Source organism: Callorhinchus milii, unplaced genomic scaffold, assembly GCF_018977255.1.
Source record: "Callorhinchus milii isolate IMCB2004 unplaced genomic scaffold, IMCB_Cmil_1.0 Scaffold11, whole genome shotgun sequence".
Taxonomy (NCBI): Eukaryota; Metazoa; Chordata; class Chondrichthyes; order Chimaeriformes; family Callorhinchidae; genus Callorhinchus; species Callorhinchus milii.
The window spans coordinates 4,454,240-4,476,103 of record NW_024704752.1 but is presented as its reverse complement, the minus strand read 5'-3'; the positions used below and the strand labels follow the sequence as shown (position 1 = coordinate 4,476,103).

The window sequence follows — 21,864 nt, the reverse complement described above, 5'->3', positions numbered from 1 at the left end:
TAAGCCGCTGTGTCCGATGCAAAGGTTATTATTGTTACTATTTTAAATATTCGGTGTAAATAGTAATGCTTCATAAACATGTTCACATGCTATCAAACCTCACTGATTTCAACCCATTTATCCAACTTTCGGTAGTTGCATTTCACTTCAAACCTATAGTTGGCAATGTAGCTTTGATTTGCAAACGGCTTATTATTTAAATTGCATTTAGAATTTGCAATGCACCCTTGTGTGTGTGTGTATATATATATATATATATATATATATATTTGTGTCGTGGTGGGTGGGGAAAAGGGGTCACCACATTTTGCTTTAAATACTTTCAGTATGCTTGAAAATATTGCAGCCAGCAAAACAACAACAACAACAACAACAAGATTCCATTTATAGAGCGCCTTTCACGTCAGGAGGACGTCCCAAGGCGCTGCACAGTTGGGTCATGACCCGAGCAGGGGGGAAATGGTCAGGGTGAGGGGAGGGAAGGGAGGGAGCGAGGAGGGGGGAAATGGTCAGGGTGAGGGGAGGGAAGGGAGGGAGCGAGGAGGGGGAAGAGAGTCGAGGGGGGAGCTGAAGGCACGGTCAAAGAGAAAGGTTTTGAGACCGGCCTTGAAGGAGGAAAGGGAGGAAGCAAGGCGAAGGCACTGGGGGATGGAGTTCCAGAGCCTCGGGGCTGAGAGGCTGAAGGCCCGACCACCGATAGTAGGGCGGTTGGGGCGGGGGACGTGGAGCAGACCGGAGCCAGAGGAACGGAGGGTACGGGCAGGTAGGTAGGGGGATAGTAGGTTGGAGAGGTAGGAGGGAGCAAGGCCGTGAATGGCCTTGTAGGTGAGGATGAGGATCTTGAAATCAATCCTCTGGGGGATGGGGAGCCAGTGGAGGCGAGCGAGGGTGGGAGTGATGTGGTCCCGAAGCCTGGTGCGGGACAGTACACGAGCTGCAGAGTTCTGAATGACCTGCAGCTTGTGGAGGGAGGTGCCGGGAAGGCCGGCGAGGAGAGAGTTCCCATAGTCCAGCCTTGAGGTGACAAAGGCGTGAACCAGGGTTTCAGCAGCGTGAGGGGTGAGGTAGTTATGTTAAAAATGATGTTAATAATAACATCAATAACTGTTACGGAAGAAATGGAGCTGAACGCAATGAGAGATTAATATCTTGTCACCATGTTTAGATTAACCTATTGCTCACATTCCATATCCCCTCAGGAAATATCCATTACAATAACCTCTGCACACAATCTCCTGGTTACTCCTAATCTATTTGCTCACTCACAGCAAACTGATAGTTTAGGGGACCACAATTTATCTAATAATTCCAGTTAATTGCCTTTTAAAATGCCAGGGGAGTTCGTGAAACGCTTCTTGGAATTTTAATATATATTTATAAATGTTTTTATATATATATATAAAGAAAATTCAGTTTCACATCAGAGAACAATTCATCACCATCAGGGCTGGAGGTTTTAATCCACAGAAAGAATGTATATCCTTCTACCCACCCTTAAAAATAAAAGCCTTTTAAAATCTTCTCTGCGTATTATCACCCGTTTATCATTCAATGTTTCTCTCCAGTCGCGCTCATTGCTTTTTGGGTTAATGTAATAGGTTGAACAGGGGCAGCCTATTGAGACACAGTGGATGGTGAGCGAGTGAGTGATATTGTGTGCGTATGTGTGGGAGAAAGACACACACACAACACACACACTAGGCAGAGCACAGACTGCTTCAGACTTCATCGACAAAGGATCGGAGCTCGGGAAACCTTTGAAGACAGACAGAGAAGCCAGGCACTGAGACACAAACACCACACGCACACATACACACACACAACGTTTCTGCTTTCATAAAGTGTTGTAAGTAGGAGAAAAAAAGTACTTTAATATATTAAAAAAACCTCCCCAAATCTCTGGTTTAGAAGTACAGTACAGTAATTCAAATTAATTTATATATGTATGATTATATTTATACGTTATAATTTTTAGAAATAATTTCTAATTTTAAATTATGATTTTAGTTTATATTGTCCTGCAATATTTTAATATTTCATGCAGCAAACTGTTAAAGAAAAATTAAAACAGTTTTTTTTTCTGATTTTCCTCCTCCCCCCCCCCCACCACCCACTTTATACATTTCATATTGACACCGTGTTCATTTAGAAGCTAAATATATTTTTTTAATTGAATGTTTGGATTTGAAAAGTTTTAAAAAAATAGAAAAGTTTCATGGGCTCTTTCTGTGCTGTAATATTCTATGATTATATGTGTTTTCCTTCTCAGGTTGAAGCAACAAACAAAAGGGTGGGGTGGGGAGGAAAGGGAGATCCAAGCGAAGGGTGTGTGTGTGTGTGTGTGTGTGTGTGAGAGACAGAGAGGGACATACCCAAATATCAAACCAAAGGATGCAACTTTCACAAGAGCCAGAGGATTTTCCAGGGAACTGTTCAGACTTGGCTAATCCACTGATGGGAGCTGTACATGGCTATTTGTGTGGCTCTGAGCACCCAAACCACACTGACAACCACAGCATCCCTGGAGATGACAAGGAGGAGCTGCTCCTGAAATACCTGGGACCCAGGAAATCCAGCTTTTTCACCCCCGTCTGCATCATCTACCTGTGGATCTTCGTGGTGGGAGCCTTGGGCAATGCCCTGACCTGCATCGTCATTGCCAGGCACAGGGTCATGAGGACTCCAACCAACTACTACCTGTTTAGCCTGGCAGTCTCGGACCTGCTGGTGTTGGTGTTAGGAATGCCGCTGGAGCTGTACGAGATGTGGAACAACTACCCTTTCCTCCTCGGCCGAGCCGGCTGCTACTTCAAGATCTTCTTCTTTGAGACTGTCTGCTTTGCCTCCATCCTCAACGTGACGGCGCTGAGCGTGGAACGCTACATCGCAGTGGTCCACCCGCTCAAGGCCAAGTACGTGGTGACTAGGACCCATGCCAAACGGGTCATCGCGGCCGTCTGGCTGGTGTCCATTTGCTCAGCCATCCCCAACACCAGCCTGCATGGCATCAATTACCTGAGCATCCCCTCCGGCCAGCGGATAGAAGAGTCTGCCACTTGTACGCTCCTCAAGCCAGCCTGGATGTACAGCCTCATCATCCAGGTCACCACCGTCCTGTTCTTTTTTTTGCCCATGGCCACCATCAGCGTCCTTTACCTCCTCATTGGCCTCCAACTGAAGAGGGAGAAGCTGGTGTCCGAGCTCAAGCCTGCGCTAGGCAGCGGCCAATACCAGACCATCCGAATGCAACAGGAGAAGATCAAGAGGCGTCAAGTCACGAAAATGCTGTGTGAGTTTATCAACCGCTCGTCTTTGCATCAAAATGAATAATCCTTGCGTTTGATATTGTGCTTTTCGGGTCCAGAGGATGTCTCAAAGTGCTTCGCGGATTTTTGCTCTGAGTGTGTAGCGACTGGATATTTCGTATGCGAAAAATGAGCCAGCCAGTTTGCGCTTGCGTCAACAGTCGTGAAGTGAATGAGCACAGGGACCAGGCAGTAAAGCAACCAAAAACTGGTTTGAGATGTCCTCCGAATAATAATAAAAAATACTAATAGTAAATTGGGCACTCAATCCGCGGCTGTTTGTGGGACACTGCTGTGCGCAATTGGCTGTCACGTTTCGTCCACAAAATATATAGTCAATTCACTGTACAGTATATTCTGTGAAGACATAAGGGGCTATATCAAAGGATTATTATTTAAAGGAAGGCGCCCGATCAAATGGAAAGTGTAATACTTTTATCAGACAGAAATCTGTAAACTTCCCTCTAACATTATAGATCTGTTGCTTTATGCTCGTACAGCAGTTCATTGTGTCTGAGAATTCAGGTCTGAACAATTTTAATCAGTTTGCAAATGCAAGTATGACTTAGACTGCAAGATATGACTTTAAAGCAATGAAACTGTTTGCATTCGGTTACAGCTTCCACAGTGCTTTAATAATAATAATAATAATCCTTGTATTTGATGTAGCAAGGATGCTCACTGTTCAAAACAGCTTCCCTTACACAAATCTCCCCACCAATTCTCCCTCCAATTCTCCCCATCCTCTGAGTTTAAGGTATCTGCACTCCTGACAGTCCTCTCCTCATCAATCACCAAGCTAAGTTTATGTAAGTTTGCTAACCTGGTGACCAAACTGTCGGCAAGTGCAGTTCTTTGTAAAACATTTCAAAACAAAAAAACACAGCCGTCACATCTTTAAATCGCTGAAGGACACATCATTATTTTTGTGGAATAACTCCCCCCAGCGAAGGTTGTGCTTTTGCTTAATTAAATGCTACAACATGTGTATGGATGTTTCAAAGCCCCATGGCTTGGCGTCCACGTCTGTTAAGCATCCAACATGAAGGGCTGCAAGTTGTTGCTATTGATCACAAAACTGTGCAAGGTTCAGTAAAGGACTGGAAGAGTTAAGACTCAGATTGATGTAACGCACTCTTCAACCCGCTTTAGCCACTGCAAAAAGATTCTTGCTGATGTTCAGAGAGGCAGATAATAGCACCACGGACAATCAATCATTCAGTGAGCTACAACTGTACTTATTCTTTGTAATGCTGTGCCCATTCACTTGCAAAATGAAGTGCTCTGTACCACCTAACCTCTCATTTGTACTCAATAAAATAGATGCATCGTCAAGAGCGATGGACAAATGAGACACGGCTACATTAAAATATTAGATGTAATTGCCAATTAACAGGGAGGCTTCACAATGTAACGTGTAGTTATCATTGTGGAGAAGATTCTTAACATAATAGGTAGTTATCATCATTGCCATGATTATCAATCTGTTCAGCGAAATCTACGGCATTTTGGGGGGATAGATATATTAAAGGTTTTTTTTCTTAGCTTTTAAACTGACAACGGCTTATCTTTCTCTATGTTTCTGTTGAAATTCTCTCCATATATATAAAAAACTATTAAAGTATTAAATCTGCGCATATCAATGTGACTCGGTTAACGCTATCTTTCATATATGTATTCCCAATTACCTGTTCTTTCCCCGAAACCTCTGACATCCTTCCCTTGCGTGGGCTTATGTAAACCCCTTTTAAATGTCCCCAACTAGATTCTATTCCAGTGACAATATGAAAAACAACTATCATGAAACTTTTATCTGATGATTATATTAAGATGATCACTTCACAATAAAAACAATTATAATCAAGCGATCATCTTAACTGTGTTTATTGGCAATTGGGTTAAGATTTCCCACATCATTCTTCTGTGTCTGGACTGAAATCTCCAGACTGCCTTCCTACAGAAGCTACAGAACTCTCCTCTTCTGCACCAGGCTCCATAAAGCCCATCCACTCCCATCCTTGCTCGCTTCCAGTGTCTCCTCTCTCCCCTCTCCCCCCAAGGGATCGAATTTGCGATCCTCGTCCTTGCTTTCAAATGTTTCCATAGCCTCTCCACCTCCGCCTTATCTTAATTGTCCAGCGCTTTTGGACGTCCTTCCTACATGAAGGTGCTATATAAACGTGTTTTGTTGATGTCCTCCTCTTCAGTTATTTACTTTCCTTCACCCTCCAACTCCAACTCCCCCCCATGCCCACCCCCCCCACACTCCTCACCCTTGATCTTGGGCTCCCGGTCAGCTCTCTGAAGCATTCTGAGCTGCCCTCCTGATATGAAAGGTACTGTACAAATCTAAGCTGTTGTTGCTGTCGCTAGCTATTCCCAATGTGTGAACCATCGCTATCATAATTCTACACTGGGACTAACTGTACAGCTCTTACAAAGAGCCGGCATAGACACAATGGGCCGAAGGGCCTCCTTCTGTGCTGTAATATTCTATGATTGTATGAATATTGATGCGTTCTCTCACAGGGGTCTTCTGTCTTCCACAGTCGTGCTAGTCATTGTCTTCGGGATTTGCTGGGCCCCGTTTCACACGGAACGATTGATGTGGATCTTGATCCGCAACTGGACCGGAGAGCTGCACAGGCTGTATCAGTTTACACACATCATTTCGGGCGTCTTCTTCTACCTGAGCTCGGCAGTGAACCCGGTGCTCTATAACCTCATGTCCACGAGGTTCAGGGAGATGTTTAAAGAGGTGATGTGCAGACGCCGAAGGACCCGGGGATCGAAGCCGGGCCGCTATTCAGCGAGCATGACCAAGACCATGACACCCAGCTCGGTCCTGGAGTCCGGCCACGGTAACGGACCTCCCATGTCTGACATGGAAGATTACTGATCACTAATGATACCTTGAATGTAGCAACGCGGACGACAATTACATTTTATTTTCCAAATCGATAGAATGATCGCGGAGGCCCATTGCGCAGGGCGCCCTTTCGCACCAGCGTTTTATTTGCACCCCCACCTCACACGGTTGTGGATTGAGCCGCAATACGTCCGTCAAAAGCCCAGTAAAAGAACGTGCGTGATGCCCTTTCACTTCCCCTTCTTTAACCTGCCCGGCTACGTGGCAGCTTTCGCGCTTGACGGACTCGAATTATGGAGATTCATAACCCAGCGTTGTTCAGTTGCAAGGTAGCGTCTCCTCTTCGGTAATTGGACGCTCGTCATGCTGACCACTGGCAGCCCTGCCGGGCAGGTAGACCTCGGTCGTGGAGCTAATAACCAGTGACGTGTTTCCAGTTATCGGGAGAAGTCGCTGTTCGCGATTCCCATTTCACATCATCGGAACGTGAACACTGGTGGCCTCCCCTGGTCTTCGGGCAGCCCTGAAGTGCAATAGGAATAGTGTTGGAGGGAGAGAGTGAAGGAGACAGGAATGGGTGAAGATTTGTGGGGAGTATAAACACCAGCACCGACTGGTTGGACCGAGTGGCATGTTTCTGTGCTGTATATTTTTTGTGAATCTTTGTCAGTTTCTGATGTCCAATGTGATGGGGGTGATGGACAGAGAGCAAATGGATCCAGTTTGTGGGAACCTCACTCACCAGACCCTCACAGCTGGGGATGGCGCATGACAGGGAAAGGGCCAATAGGACCTGACTCACCAATAAGCTCTTATGGAGCAATGGAACACCACAGAGAGTATTCCCAATTTAATAATAATAATAATTATAATCCTTACATTTGGATTGTGGAGGGTAAAGCATTGTTAAAAATTCCACTTCCTCTCCTCCCTGCTCAGTGCCTCCTACCATCTCTGTGAAGCACTTTGAGAAGTTCATCCCGTGAGATACAATGCAATGCAATTTCAATTTGGATAGCGCCTTTCATGTCGGGAGGACATCTCAAAAGTCTCGTATAGAATACCGACGAACAGGTAGAGATGACGTGGGGTGTAAAGTTCTTTGATCAGAAAGTTTGCAGACCTTCCTCTTCGACTGTGCCTTCGGCCACACTCCATGCAACTACCCCCCCACCCCACCCACTTTGAACAGTTGAGTTTTACCAGTGGCAAAGACTCCTATAGTCTCACTCCATCAAAGCCTGTTCACGTACCAATATCTAGACAATTGCTTGCGTTGTATTATGTGTGTGTGTGTGTATAATAACACTAAAGGCAGACCAAACTGTATTTCCACTTGTTTTTGTTACATTTATAGAGTTATCGTGGGCTGTTTGCGAATATTAATAATAATAATAATAATCCTTGAATTTGGTGTAGCTCCTTAATCATGTCTTTTAGATGTCTCAAAGTGCTTCATAGAATACATACTGTAAAGTAAATTGACTATATTTGTGGGCGAACTACAAGAAGTCCTGTTAAAACAGTGTTGTTCACCTTATAGTTAAAAAAAGTCCTTTTTCTTTTTAAAAACAATCGCTGTACTTTTAATTGAGTTGTGATTTCTTGAACGTGTGCAGAAAGCTGAATGGCTTATTTCACTGTAAATCGCCACTATATCAACCGCTTTCTTTTTAAAAAAATCTTCTGCTTATACACCAGTTGGGTCGAGTTGTCTGAGAGCCTCTCAATAAAATGTTCGCAAAGTCACAGTGTCTTTTATTGAGTAAACTGATTGTTTGCACTGGAAGAGTTGTGGATGATTTAGAAGAGAGTGAAGGACCATTTAGCCGCACTGTGAAAGGTGCTCTCAACTGATCGGACTTGCAGTCATACAGCTGTTTTGCCAGGTGAGATTTTGTTTTTAAAAGATTTTGTTATTAGTTTTTTTTTGTCATTTCACCCACCGTGAATTCTTGTGCTCCACCTTCAAAGCCCTCCACGATCTTCCTCGCCTCTACCTCTCCGACCTCCTAACCCCATATCAGCCTGTCCGCTCCCTCCACTTGGCGGATACCGGTCTGCTTCAGGTCCCTCGCACTTCCCGCCCCACCGTTGACGATCAGGCATTCAGCATCTCTGCCCCCACACTCTGGAACTCTATCACACCATCCCTCAGCCTCAGCCCCTCTCCTGCCTCCTTCAAGTCCCATCTAAAGACCTTCCTCTTTGTTTGTGCCTTCGGCCACCCTCGCTTCCCATCTCCCACCCCCTGCCCTCTACCGCTCCTGACCCCAACTCCCAGCTGGAGTCCAAAAAATCCTGACTGTCCAGCTCTCTGGGAAGGGTTTCTGACATGAAGGGCACTACACAAATGTAATTTGTTGTTGTTGTTTAGTACGGCTGGTAAATCATAGAGTCCCATAGCATAGCGCTGGAGGAGCCCTACAATGTTGGAGACGGATGAGACTTTAAACCGAGGTCCACTCGGCTTGGTCAGATGGATGTTAATCTTATGGCACAATCCCCAAAGAGTAGGGATTTTTTTCTGGTTCCAGGCCAACAATCCCCCAGATAGAATATTACAAGCACACACCACTACAGAGAGCATAGAAACAATGAACCAGAAGAGAACAGCATGAGACGAATTCATGCTTTGTTTTACAAAGACACTTGTGGATCTAAACTCAAATCATTTCTAATTGGAAGTGATATCTATGATCCCAATGGATTCTTAGATATAAAAATTTTATCAGATTGGTTGCTCAGATCGTGCTTCAATTATTTATTCATGGTGTGTTTAAGCAACAAAAACATTTATTTTTACATGGCAATAAACATTTAAAGCAAACATTACATGTCTTATTAAAATAATAGAAATCCGCATGACTCATTTTATGACTTAAGTTTATTTTGTCAATTGCTCACCAATTTCCTCTCCTCATTTGAAGGTATGTGATTATACCTATGAGTCCAAAGGCAGTTCCAACTCCCTGTCCTTCAGTGGAGCATCACTTAAATATTATACTTGTATTCCATTTCCTAATTGAGCTGTGGCTTTCTTTGGGTCAGGAGAACGATTTGCCCTGGGGACTGGGTTCAGGCAGTCCAGACAAGTCGGATGCCTGCAAACATCAGAGTAGAGTAGATGTTTCAACCATCAGACTTGGCTGAATTTGACCTCCGATTCCCAGATGTCCCTGGTTCCCCTAGTAGTGTCTTAACACACTCTGTCGCCCAGAGGTACAATTTGATCTTCTATAGCCCAAAACTTATGAAAAGTCATCCAATATTCATCAAATTGGATCAGCTGTGATGGGAAGGACCTACTTACCTAGCCACGGGTGCTGGGTTTGACAAATAGTGAAGTTGATTTCTGTATGTGGAACACGAGGAAGACAGCAACTCTGCGATTCTTTTGGTTAATCTTCCAGCTGGCAACATTACATTTAATGTTTAGGTTTGATTAACATCTCATGTTTGGCTGGCAAGAATGTTACATTTTCAAACATATTTTTCCAATAATTTCATGGTCAGTAGGACATACTGCTACACACAATGGGTGGCTGATTTGCGGTGTCTGTATTTCATAATAAGGAATCTCAGTTGAACAAATGGTAACCAGGAGTAGGTCAGACTGACCCCTCTGATCTACTGATGGAACAAACTTCCTCTGGGTTGATGGAATTGTAAAAGGATTCCACATTAAGAAATACCGCAAATTTAGAACACGATGTGGCCATATCTGGGTAGTGTTTTTTTTCCCCCAACTTGCATTTGATACAGTGCCTTTCACGTCTCAAAGCGCTTTACAATAGTGACAGCAAAGTGTAGTGACTGTATATTTTGTACGTGAATGCAGCAGCCAATTTGGGCACAGTAGTGTCCCCACAAATAGCCGTGATCAATTATAACTGGAGGATTATCGGCCAGGTCATTGGAAGAAACTCCCTTCTCTTTTTGAGTTGTGTGTCATGATCTTTAACGTCCACCTGAACAGATACAGACGAGACCTCGGTTTAAAGTTTATGTTTAAATCTTGATGTGTTACAAAACAACAAGTAACTCAATTATAACTGCCTTGATTGTCATGTTGAAGATTTGCCATGTGATTTATTATTTTACGGTGGCATGTCTACATTGTTGATTTCTATTAAAAGAAATAGCATCAATAACAGTTTTATTTTAAGAAAAACAAATTACCTACTCTAAAGAAGTTATACAGCAAACAAAATAAATACGATAACAAAAGGAATATGATGAAGTGTATTGTGGAGGAAATATTGTGTTTAACTGTACGGAATTCTTCAACTGGTAATAGCTATTATAATCCTGATCTGGAAATTCAGCAGAGAGATGATTCAGTCCTGTTACTCAGAAAATGCTGGCTTACATCACCGCCTTGTGGTTGAGAGATGCCTTTACATGTTACCACAAATTTTTGGTTATCTTGTATATAGTATTAATAACAATAATAATCCTTGCATTTCATACAGGGCCTATATATATATGATATATATATCACCTAACCCTAACCATAACCCAGAGACGTCTCAAAGCGTTTCACAGAATATTACTGTAAAGTGAATTGACTGTATATTTTTTTTTGCGCAGCCAATTACGCAAAGCAGTGTCCCACAAACAGTCATGGATTGAAGTGACCAATTCATTATTATTTTTTTTTGAAGGAATTATTACCCCCATGAAAAGCGATTCTCCAATCGATTAACAACTGGGTTCCTAATTAATGCTAGGTAAACAGGTGTGTGGAATAAGGAAACTTGCCCAATGTTTCGTCCAGGAATCAAACTCAGGCATCTCACTTGCGAGGCGATTGTTCTAACCACCAAGCTACAAGACCCCACGATTATTATTATTTTGGGGGAGGGATTATTTTTGCGACACCATTATTGTGAGGTGTGTGGAGTAAGAAAACTTGCCAACGTTTTGCCCTACCGGGAATGGAACCCAGGTCTCTCGTTTGCGAGGTGAGTGCTCTAACCACTGAGCTACAGGACTCCACGATTGCTCCATTTGCTCCAGTATTGCTTTATTTAAAAAATAATAATAATTCTTGCATTATCACATCATCAAAATGCGCTTCACAAAATTTACTGTGAAGTGCAGCGACTGTGTATTTTGTAGACTTTTAAATTTGTAAATTTGGCAGCAAATTTTTGGCAGTGATGTTCCACAAACAGCCATGAAGGTATTTGAATGGTAGAATGCATCATGAAGTCCTGAGGAAGAAAAAAGAAATCATCAATAGTATAATTAGAATACCTGCATTTTAAATAGTGCCTATAAAGCTGAAACTTTACGGGTAATTGTGTATTTGTTGGCAAACGTAGCAGCTAATTTGCACACAGCAAGGTCTCACAAACAGATCTCTCTGAAGTTAATGACCAATTTATCTGGGGTATTGTTGGCCAGAAAGCTCCTTTCTCTTTAATAATAATAATCCTTGCATTTGGTATAGTGCCTTTCATGTCGGGAGGACGTCCCAAAGCTTTCCTGTGAAGTAAAGTGACTGTGTATTTATGGGGACAAATTCAGTAACCAATTGCGCACAAACAGCCATGAGGTGAATGACCACATTTTATTTGGGGGATTGTTGGCCACGAAACCGGGAAAAACTCTGTTCTCTTTTTTGAACAGTGCCGTGGGATCTTTAACATCCAGCAAACAGGCAGGACCCTCGGTCATCGGACAATCAGAGTTCTGAACGAAAAAAGATTGTGTCCTTTAGTTGTTCCAATTGAGTTAAGTGTGTACATCCAGGGTGTGAACCCTGATTGATGCTTGGCAATAGAGTTGTGTGGCTGAGAGGCTCTGTAGCAGGTAAATTCATTGCAGATGGACTTCATCCAGGATAGTATTCTGGTACACCTGCTGGTAAGAACCGTGAAGGTTAGATTATAGCTCCAAGTCTTGCCAAGTACCACAACTGAAATGTAATGGGTTATTGAGCTAAAGAGTTCTGACTGATGATCTGCCAGCATCCTGTATCTCATCCACTTCCACAGCTGAGTACCAGAGAAATCGACAGCAGCTGTTCTGGATGGATTTGTTTTAACATATACTCACGCACGCACACAGGGTGAGGGAGCACAAGCACTCCTGTTGAGCCATATTGGCTTTCACATGGGATTTGAAACTATAAAGGGTACTGGAACTGTTCTGTTAATGAAGCATTCTAGTTGTTTGATTTTGATTATTTGAGAGAAACATGTTCATTAAACCCTTTCACAGTCTTCTTTAATATTGTCTTGCAAGACTTTATTCCGTGCAGCATGTTACAGTTCTCATCGTGTTTTGGGACAGTTACTCCTCCACAGTGGTTTGTGGAGGAGGTGAGAGCCAATGCAGCTGAGTTTAATGTGACTGAATATCTAATTGTTCACTTGTTTGCCAATGCAGAGATTAGACTGACTGAAGAACAGGCAGCCTCCCAAGCAAAAAAATAGGCTAACTTTGGAGGATTTCTGGAGTTGACCAGGGAGAAACAGAAAGAAAAGTTCAGCCTAGTAAGTTAGCCAACTTGCCCAGGCAGCTGTGTTAAGCATTTTGAGTGGTCCTCCTGATGTGAAAAAGTGCTACTTGAAATGTAAATTGCTGTTGTCTCAAAATGCTTCCCAGGTAATTACTCTCAAGGGAAGGGATTGGTTAGTTACAGCAGCATTGGCACCAGCAAGGTCCCATAAAAGGCCCCTTATTGCTGACTGATGGCCAGAGTACCAGATGGAGTGGTTACAAACAGTATCAATAACTTTAACATTCACCTGATGAGCAAGGAGGTGGGATTTTGATTGAATGTCCTAATCTGACATCACACCACCCACCCCGTCCTGCATTACCCAGTCAACTCGAATGTCAACATGAGACGGGGGGGGCTTGAACCCACAGCCTTTGGACCTAGAGGTGAGTGCAACCTGCTGAAAAAGGCAAGGTGTTGGATAAATGCAGACGGTTTTTGCTGAATGTCTGTTTCCTCTTGATTCCAAGAAGGATTTAAATAGCCAACCACAAATCCTGGCGATGTGGCATGATATGATTTGAATGAGAGCGAGTAAACCATTGAAATTCCTGTTGGATGTGAATCTAAATTAAGACTGCAGCATTCCAATCTCAAGCCAGAAACCTATTGATGTTTGAAATGAATTGGCCCAGTTGTTTTTCAATTGCTAAGGCGCTGTCCGCCCATGGGAAACCTTGGTTTTCTCTGTACAAAGGTTTCACGCAGAGAACTTTCAAACATGTGTGGTTAACTATAGAATAATGGGCAACATCTTGTGACATTTAATATGTTCCAGGATCTACTATTTCATGTTCTAATTAATGCTGTGCCTCTGATTATTTTTATACCCTGTGGATTTTTTTGTACAATTATGCTAGAGAGATGTTCAGTGAACTCAATGGATAGCACTTGGGGAAATTTATCTTCTGCGAAGCGAGACCTGTAGTTTCTGTCAGTAGTTTGCAGCTTTAGTGCCTTTTGGGCTAAAACATACTAGAAGAAAGGAAGGTCTAAACCTCTGTGTTAATTAACCTGCTTAAATATTTGACCCTTCAATCTCGTAAATTCTGCTTGGAGTCCTGTAGCTTACCGGTTGGAACACTAGCCTCACAAGCGAGAGGACCTGAGTTTGATTCCCGGGCAGGTCGAAACATTGGGCAAATTTCCTTACTCCACATGCCTCTGTTTACCTAGCAGTAAGTAGTAACCTGGTTGTCAGTTGATTGATGGATCGCTTTTCCGTGGGTAATAATCCCTTCAAAAGTAAATAATAATAATTTGGTCGCTCGATCCACAACTGTTTGTGGGACACTGCTGTGAGCAATTGGCTGCTGCGTTTCGCCCACAAAATATACAATCAATTCACTTTACAGTATATTCTGTGAAGCGCTTTGAAACATCTCAAAAACGTGATTAGGGCCTATATAAAATTCAAGGATTATTATCTTTGAATAATTGAATAATCTTCAAATAGATTATTATTACTATTTCACTTCACTCCTGTTCTCTCTTCCTTCATTCTTTAATGGGCCTCCTTGTCGTTCTTAATTTAGAACTTTAATACCTTTACCTTTCTTCCATCTTGATTGAACAGGAGTCATGTAGCTCAGTGGTTAGACGACTTGCCTTGCAAGCGAGACACCTGGGTTTAATTCCTGGCAGGGCGAAATCTTGGGCAAGTTTCCTTACTCCACCACTAATAATAATCCCTCCAAAAAAATCAATAAAAACTCGGTCATTTTCAATCCATGACTGTTTGTGGGGACGCTGCTGTGCACAATTGGCTGCCGTGTTTCGCCCACAAATATACGGTCGATTCACTTTACAGCATATTCTGTGAAGTGCTTTGAGACGTCGAGAAGACGTGAAAAGCGCTATATCAAATGCAAGGATTATTATTTATTGTAACCTACATTCTCTTATGAATGTTTTTCCAACCTGAAAAATCAGTTGAAATTGTCCTTCCCTCCTTCCCCAAGCTTCCTGTGTCATATTTATAGTTAATAATAATCACCCTTACATTTGACACATTATCGTTAATGGTATCGCAATGTCAAGATGTCTCATAGCTCTTCACGTGATTTACTGTAATGTGCAGTGACTGTAATTATAGGTGAACATGGCAGCAAATTTGCACACGACTAAGTCCCATAAACCAGCGCGGTGTGAATGATTGAATTTTATTTGGGGATTGGTTTAACGACTCAACAAAAGTACAGTAGAGAAAATAGTAAAGGAAAAGTAGCTTAAACGTTTAGGTGCATTGGAACAGTTACTCGTCAGATTGCTTGTGAGCAACACGGGCTCTCTGATTTGCCTCAGAATAGATTTCCAGGCCCTTTGGCAACCCTCTGGATTGGGTGACGCACTTCAGGGATGACTAGACTGCTAGCATCCCTCTCCAGGTTGGCACGTGGAACAGGAAAGTACAGCCGTTATAATTTGCTTTCCCAACAGATGGCAATGTTGATTTGCACATATCTAACAAGATGAACCATTCCAGATGTGATGGCCCAACATAGCTTTGTGGATCCGTTTCCCAGTGCCAAATCTGTTCGTCAACTTTCCCCCAAAATTCCAACAGTGGTGAATGTACTCTCGGTGCACCTGTGGAGAGCTATAACGCTCAACTACAGTACAACACAATACAAACAACAACTTGCAATAATATAGTGCCCTTCACGTGCGGTAGTGTCCCAGAGCGCTTGAACAGTGGAGAGATGTGAAGCTGCTTGCCTGCTTTTATACTCGCCTGCTCCACGTTGCTTGGGGCCATTAACAAAACACATGCACAGCCCTCCGATACGGTGGTGCTTGTTTTTTTTGTGTTATAAAGCACCCTGTGACGCTACCCTCCACGAAGGGTGCAAGTTGTTGTTGTTATTAGAGATGGGTCGCTTGGCTGATTTCATATCATTTCAATAAAACGTCTGCTCCAAGATCTTGGCTGGTTGAATGGACCACCCCAGAGTTTTTACTGCGTCTTAGGGGAACAAATCCACTGGGACCCACATCAAGAGGGTTTTTATTGCACACCAAATGCATTATAAAACAGCATTAATGTATCCTGAGTACTGTAACTTTCCACACTAATGAACAGGGCTTGCAGGCAGTCAAGATAATATTGTATCTGTGGCAATTACACTGCTGCCTATCTTATCTCTTGGTTTCAATCCCAAATCGCTTCACCTTTAAGTGATCTGTCATCTCACTTAAGGGATGATCTCCAATTTCCCTTACTCGCAACCATTGCAAGGTGGTAGAGGCTATCAACAAATTAACATAATCACAGTGCAAATGTAACCAAATGATGCATGTTTTCAGAGGAGAGACCGGAACTGTGAATAAATCAATCTACATCGATGGGCAAATGAATCTGCCTTATTGACGGCACTTGTTCGTGCATTTGTAACATTGGGATTTTGTGGAAAAACTATTTTGATGAAGTACAATTTTGAAAGTTTCAGGAAAAAGATAATTGGAGGGTAGAAAACAATACTTTTCTTCCATTTACTTTAGATTTGATCTTATTGCTGTAGCGAAAGATCTGGCATTTATTTGGGAATTTTGTCTTTAACTGTTGAAGTGACAAAGCAACTTGTGTGCCAAAGATATATTTCAATATAAATTGGCACCCAGGTTCTGAGAGAGACTCTTCTTTGATGTCAACAAGCATCAAAATACCCTTTCTTGATATTAATCCCAAATGGCATCACTCCAAGGACAGAAGGTTATGTTTTCAAGCACCATGTCCAATCAGGCTAATGCAGTGTGGTACTAGGGGAGTATTGCATTTTTTCAATGTACACTGTCCAGTGCCTTGGGACATCCTCCTGACGTGAAAGGCACTATACAAATGTAATCTTGTTGTTGCAGTTGGTGTTCTGTTTTTTGAGATGTTCAAACTAGGTCTCACCTGCCTGTTTAGGTGGACATTAAAGAACCGTTAATATTATTTGAGAAGAAGAGGAAGTTTCTCCCAGTATCCTGGCCAAAGTACCTTAAATAAAATTGGTTATCTACTCTGCTGTGTGCAAGTTGGCTGCTGCTTTGGCAATACACTGTCACCACATTTTACAGTAAATCCTGTGAAGCGTTTTGAGATCCCCTCTCCACGTAAAAGGCCGGGATTATTATCGTAACAAAAATGTGTTCACAGCTAAACGACTTGCTATGAAGTGAAGTTGGTTTGGCCAAGTAGGGTAATGCTGTAGCATATTTGGTATTAAGATAGTGACATTGATCCTTTTATAAAACTTCACTGGATCATTTTGCCATAGTATGTCAGAAGAAAATACAGACAGACAGAGAGGTAGAGAGAGAATCTCAATGTGCTTTAATTGCCCAAATTAATCGGAGTTTCTTTAGATTAAATGAAAACTTTATACAGGAAAAACCATGTCGATAAACAGAAATCAAAATAGATTTTGTAAAGTCAAGTTTAGCTCTGAGCCTAAAGATTTGATTTAATCTTTTTGTTGCTTTATTGCAACACATTTTGATAGGATGTTCCATGTCTGGTTGTTAAATAGTTGCACGTGAGCATGATATTCTGAACTCTCTTGCTGAGTTATTTGGATCGAGGTGAAGTGCAGATATTTCACATTGAGTGTTACGTTGCACCCATGTGTCCCAGATCTGTCGTCTCTCATTTTGCACTCCCTTGTTTTCAGCTCGACAATTCAGGCCATTGGTTCTCTCAAATGGGGCTGAACATGTGGACTGAATCCAGAGCTGAAGGAAAGCCACACTGTGTCTGTGAAAATGTGGCAAACTGTGAAATATCTTGGAGACTGAGAGGAAGAGGGAGAGATACAAACGTACTGTGGCACATGGCTAAAGAGCCTTGATTTTATTCTTGCTATGATCACCAGCCATTTTTGCCATGTGTACCTTATTGTTACATATTAATAGAATCTAACAAGTGGCCTGTCATATGTTAGCGTGTGTGTCTGTTGGTGTGTGTGTGTGAGTGAGAGAGTGTGCGTGAGTGTCTATTGATGTGTGGGTGTCTGTGTTAGTGAAGCATTTCCTTATTCCTGAAACTGTTTCAAACAAGGCCAATAAGAACACAGGAAGCCAGTGTAAAGGTATTCTCTTTCCGTGAAACAGGAGGCAGTGATTCTGTTCAATATCCCAGTTTGGCAGCTAAAAATCTCAAGTTCTGTACAGTGTTACACTGCAAGAGTCGAAATGTGGGAAAAATGAGTGTACGTGGCATATAGCAATGCTGAATGAGTCAGGAATATTCCAATTGTGATAAGCTCATTCTTAGAATTAACAGCAATTTCCTCTAGTAAGAAACTCTTTACTTGCTATCCTTGGCCCTCTGCTGCTCATGTCACTCTGGTCAAAGGATATGTCACTCTGGTCAAACTTTCTCCCCTACTCCCCCATACTCTAAATTACTTTAAAATCTGTCCTTAATTAAAATGTTAAACTGAGGCCCTGTCTGCTTGTTCAGATGGACGTTAAAGTTCAGAAGTTCTATTCGACAAGAGAAAGAAGTTCCTCCTGGTGTCCTGGCTGACAGTCCCTGGATGAAATTGACGATTAACATCATGGCGGTTTGTGGGACTTCACTGTGCGCAAACTGGCTGCTGGATTTTCCTACGAAACGTACAGTCTATAGTACACTTTATAGTAAATACTGTGAAGCATTTTGAAACATTTTGATAATGTGATAAGGCACCAGTTTATTATTATTGCTATAAAGTGAGACAAATATCACTAAATGTAATAACATGTACGAGCGTAGAATCCTTCACTAAGATGAGTGGTTTAGACTAGGAGTAGAAACTGGGACTTTTTCCTACTGGGGTGGAAAAAAGGGTTGAGGGGTGGACTGATAGAGGTTTTCAAAATTCTGAGGGGTTTTGAGAGAACAGAGAGAAATTATTTCCACCAGTTGGTGAGTCAGTAACAAGAGGGCATCAATTTCAGATACTTTAGTTAATGAACAAATGGGGTTGTTAGAAGTTTTTTTTCATGCACGTAGTATTTTGGATAGGGAGTATCCAGCAAGGAGTGGTGGTTGAAGCAGAATCCATATTGGTGTTCAAGAGAGAGCTAGATAAATATCTTTAAAAAGAGTCAGCTATAGGGGTCTAAAGGAAAAGTAAATGGGACTGAAAGGATTACTTTTGAGGGAGACAGCCCAGACAAGCTAAGCTGAAAAGCCACCCTTTGTGCTGCGGAGTCCCGTAGCGTAGTGGTTAGCGTGCTCGCCTAACAAATTCACTTCATAGCATTCTGCGAAGGGCTTTGAGACCAGCTCTAAGATGTGATAAGGCACTATACTTAATGCAAGGATCATTTTTATTATTCGAGAGAACCCGGATTCGATTCACAAGCTGGGCAAAAGCTTAGGCAAGTTTCCTTACTCCAAACGCCTGTTTACCTAGCAGTAAGTAGGAGCCCGGTCGTTAGTCGATTGGCGGGTCACGTTCTGGTGGTAATGATCTCTCCACTTCCCTCCCTCATAAAATAAATTGATCACTCAATTCCATGACCATTTGTGGATCACGGCTGTGCGCAATTGGCTGCTGCACAAGACGCAGATAATTCACTTTACAATATATTCTGTCTCAGCAATGTGATAAGGCACTTATATCAAATGCAAGGATTATTATTATTATAAGTTTCTCTGGTTCTAAAGGGTTTGATGGGAAGAAGTGCACAGTACCAGAATATTGCCTCTAGATGGTACTGTGTCAACACTGCTTCAACAAGACCAGGAGTGTTTCAACACTGGGAAGGGCAAGGTGAAACACACTGTGTACAGTAAAATATTAAGTATCTAAAAACTCAACTTACTACCTTAGAAGTACATGGCTGGGTTGGATATAAACAGTATGTGTAGCCAGATCCTGCGCTTTAATTGCTGGGCTAAGGTAGTTGTCTGCGGGGAATAATAAAGGATAAAAATCTGGTAAAAGTTCACTGAAGAGAAAATATTGTGACAGCTTCTGTAGATCAATAATACACCCACCCCACCCCTCCCTCCCGCCTCCCCCTGTTCTGCAGGTTGACCTCTGCAACACTGGGAAACGTGTCCTGATACAGGAAGCTGGTTTTGAAGGAGAATTGGACCAGCCAGTCTCCACCAGTGTATCACATGAGCCAGGGAACAATTCCAAAGCATTGAGTCCCACCCTTTTCAGATTGCAAGTCCCAATGGTTTCCTGATTTGGGCTATGTTGGAAGCAGCAGCACTCTCCCTCAGGAAACCCTTTACAAGCCGCTGTTGTAACCGGGATGAACTGTCCCTATCAGTCCTTCTGGTGCCTTTACATTGGGAGGGGAGGTGTTTAAAGGAAAGATGCAACAGTCCAGACAATCTAGTAGTGTGTGACATCCAGTGGAGCAGGATTCAGGTCACTTTATCTCGTCTTCTTTAGCCTTTTAGGAATGCACGGTAATTAGCAGCGGAAAAAGATTATTATTCCACAGTAAGCGAACACATGGAGGAAATATTAACAATAGCCGACTGGCGACTGGCTGATAATAAGTCAAGTTATATCGGTGGAAGGAAACCCAAGCTTATGTCAGTGGAAATAATAAAATGGGGGAGGAGTGGGGGTGCTGGGGAAAAGGGAAAGGCTTAGCGTCTTGAATTCTTATTTTACATTGAAATGCGAGAGAAAGTGAGCGCTCATCATTGCTCTCATGCACACCACAGGAAAGCTTTTCTCTGAATTGTTCACCCGCAATATTACACAGTAAATGGCACTATTACAATATTACACAGCTACACTTCACAGTAAATTCAGTGAAGCACTCCTGGCATGAAAGCCGCTGTAAAGGATGCAAGAATTACTTAAGAATTGGTGTGGAATGCGAGGGTGGTTGGGATTATTAAATCGCAGCCTATTCGAAGTGCAGGGAATCGTGATATTGTAAACCACAGGAACCAGTAGCCATCAATCCATCAAATTTGTGCTGGCGATTCTCTCCACCCGAGTTACCTAATTTAATCCCACTCTCCTGCTCGCTCCCCACACTCTTTAATATTCCACCATTTCTAGAATCTATCTAAATTTCTTTTAAAATAATTTATGGCCTCTGCTTCAATTACAATTTTGTGGCGGAGAATACCACTTTCCAGCCACACTCGGTATAAAGATATATCTATGTATCTATCTAAATGTGTATATATATTTTTCTTCTAACCTCCCTTTTTTTGTCATTACCTTAAAGTTGTGCTCCCTCATTACTGACTCACCAACTTGTACTGAGTTCCTGAGTTGAATTGTTTCGAAAATCAATTTAACTCATGCAGTTTGTTCATCAGAATTTGCACTGAAATAACTTTGCAATTTGAAATGGCTATGTTCCGAAGCAAGATTTCAGTTTTTTTTAAAAGGGTACATTTTTAAAACAAAAAAACCTTAACCGGTGTAAAATATCTGCAACACGTCAACAGTACAGAACTGCTGTCTTTATTGAGGGTGGCATGAATTCTCGAATGTCAGAATAAAAATGAAATGGATATTGTGGGCAATATCGATGTTGATGTTAATTTACACTTCTGGGATTTCCTTTCAGGGCAACATTAAAATCCTAGCTTCCCAGTGCAATAAAATCTCGTTTCACAAACCAGGTGCAATGTTACACCATGAGCCAAATGTGCTGCTTGAATTTTTTTTGATTTTTGAAGCTAACGGGAATCGACATTGATGATATTCCAGTCTTTTTAAGCGAGAATAGTGGTTAATGAGGAGTAGACGTGCCACTTGAACTGCACTGGTAGAAAAAAAATTAACATTAACGAGAAGTTTAGAAAGAACGTACAGCACAGAGAGCGGTCCATGCTCGTGTTTATATTCCACATGAGTCTTCACCCAATCGTTAACTCCCTCCCGTACCCTTCTATTCCTCTCTCCCTCATGTGAAAGTCTAGCTTCCTCTTGAATGCATCTACACTGTCTGATTCAACTACCGCTTCAGGCAGTGAGTTCCACAATCTCACTACCCTCCACGTGAAGTAGTTCCTCCTAACTTCTCTTTTAGATCCCCGAGTTGCTATCTTATGTTTGTGTCTTACAATTTGCACTAAAATAACTGTTTCCTGTCACCACAGGAAATAGTTTCTCTATCTACCCTATCCAATCCCTTTATTATTTTGAAAAACTCAAAAAAAAGATCACCCTCAACCTTCTAATCTCAAGGGAATACAGACAAAGTTTATGCAA

General features: G+C 42.2%; 1 protein-coding gene across 1 annotated transcript; it reads left to right on the top strand.

The window, feature by feature from the left end:
* The first annotated feature begins 2,391 nt into the window (after positions 1 to 2,391).
* Positions 2,392 to 6,266, top strand: nmur1a (neuromedin U receptor 1a). Its single transcript, XM_007902489.2, has 2 exons — positions 2,392 to 3,289; positions 5,855 to 6,266. Exons 1-2 carry the CDS (start codon positions 2,392 to 2,394, stop codon positions 6,202 to 6,204), a joined length of 1,248 nt encoding a protein of 415 aa, XP_007900680.2. The 3' UTR covers positions 6,205 to 6,266.
* Positions 6,267 to 21,864: the final 15,598 nt, after the last annotated feature.

Coding starts and splice junctions, on each gene's coding strand:
- nmur1a (XM_007902489.2), top strand. CDS start 2,392: ATGCAACTTTCACAAGAGCCAGAGGATTTTCCAGGGAACTGTTCAGAC. Junction 3,290..5,854: donor TCAAGTCACGAAAATGCTGT/GTGAGTTTATCA, acceptor TGTCTTCCACAG/TCGTGCTAGTCATTGTCTTC.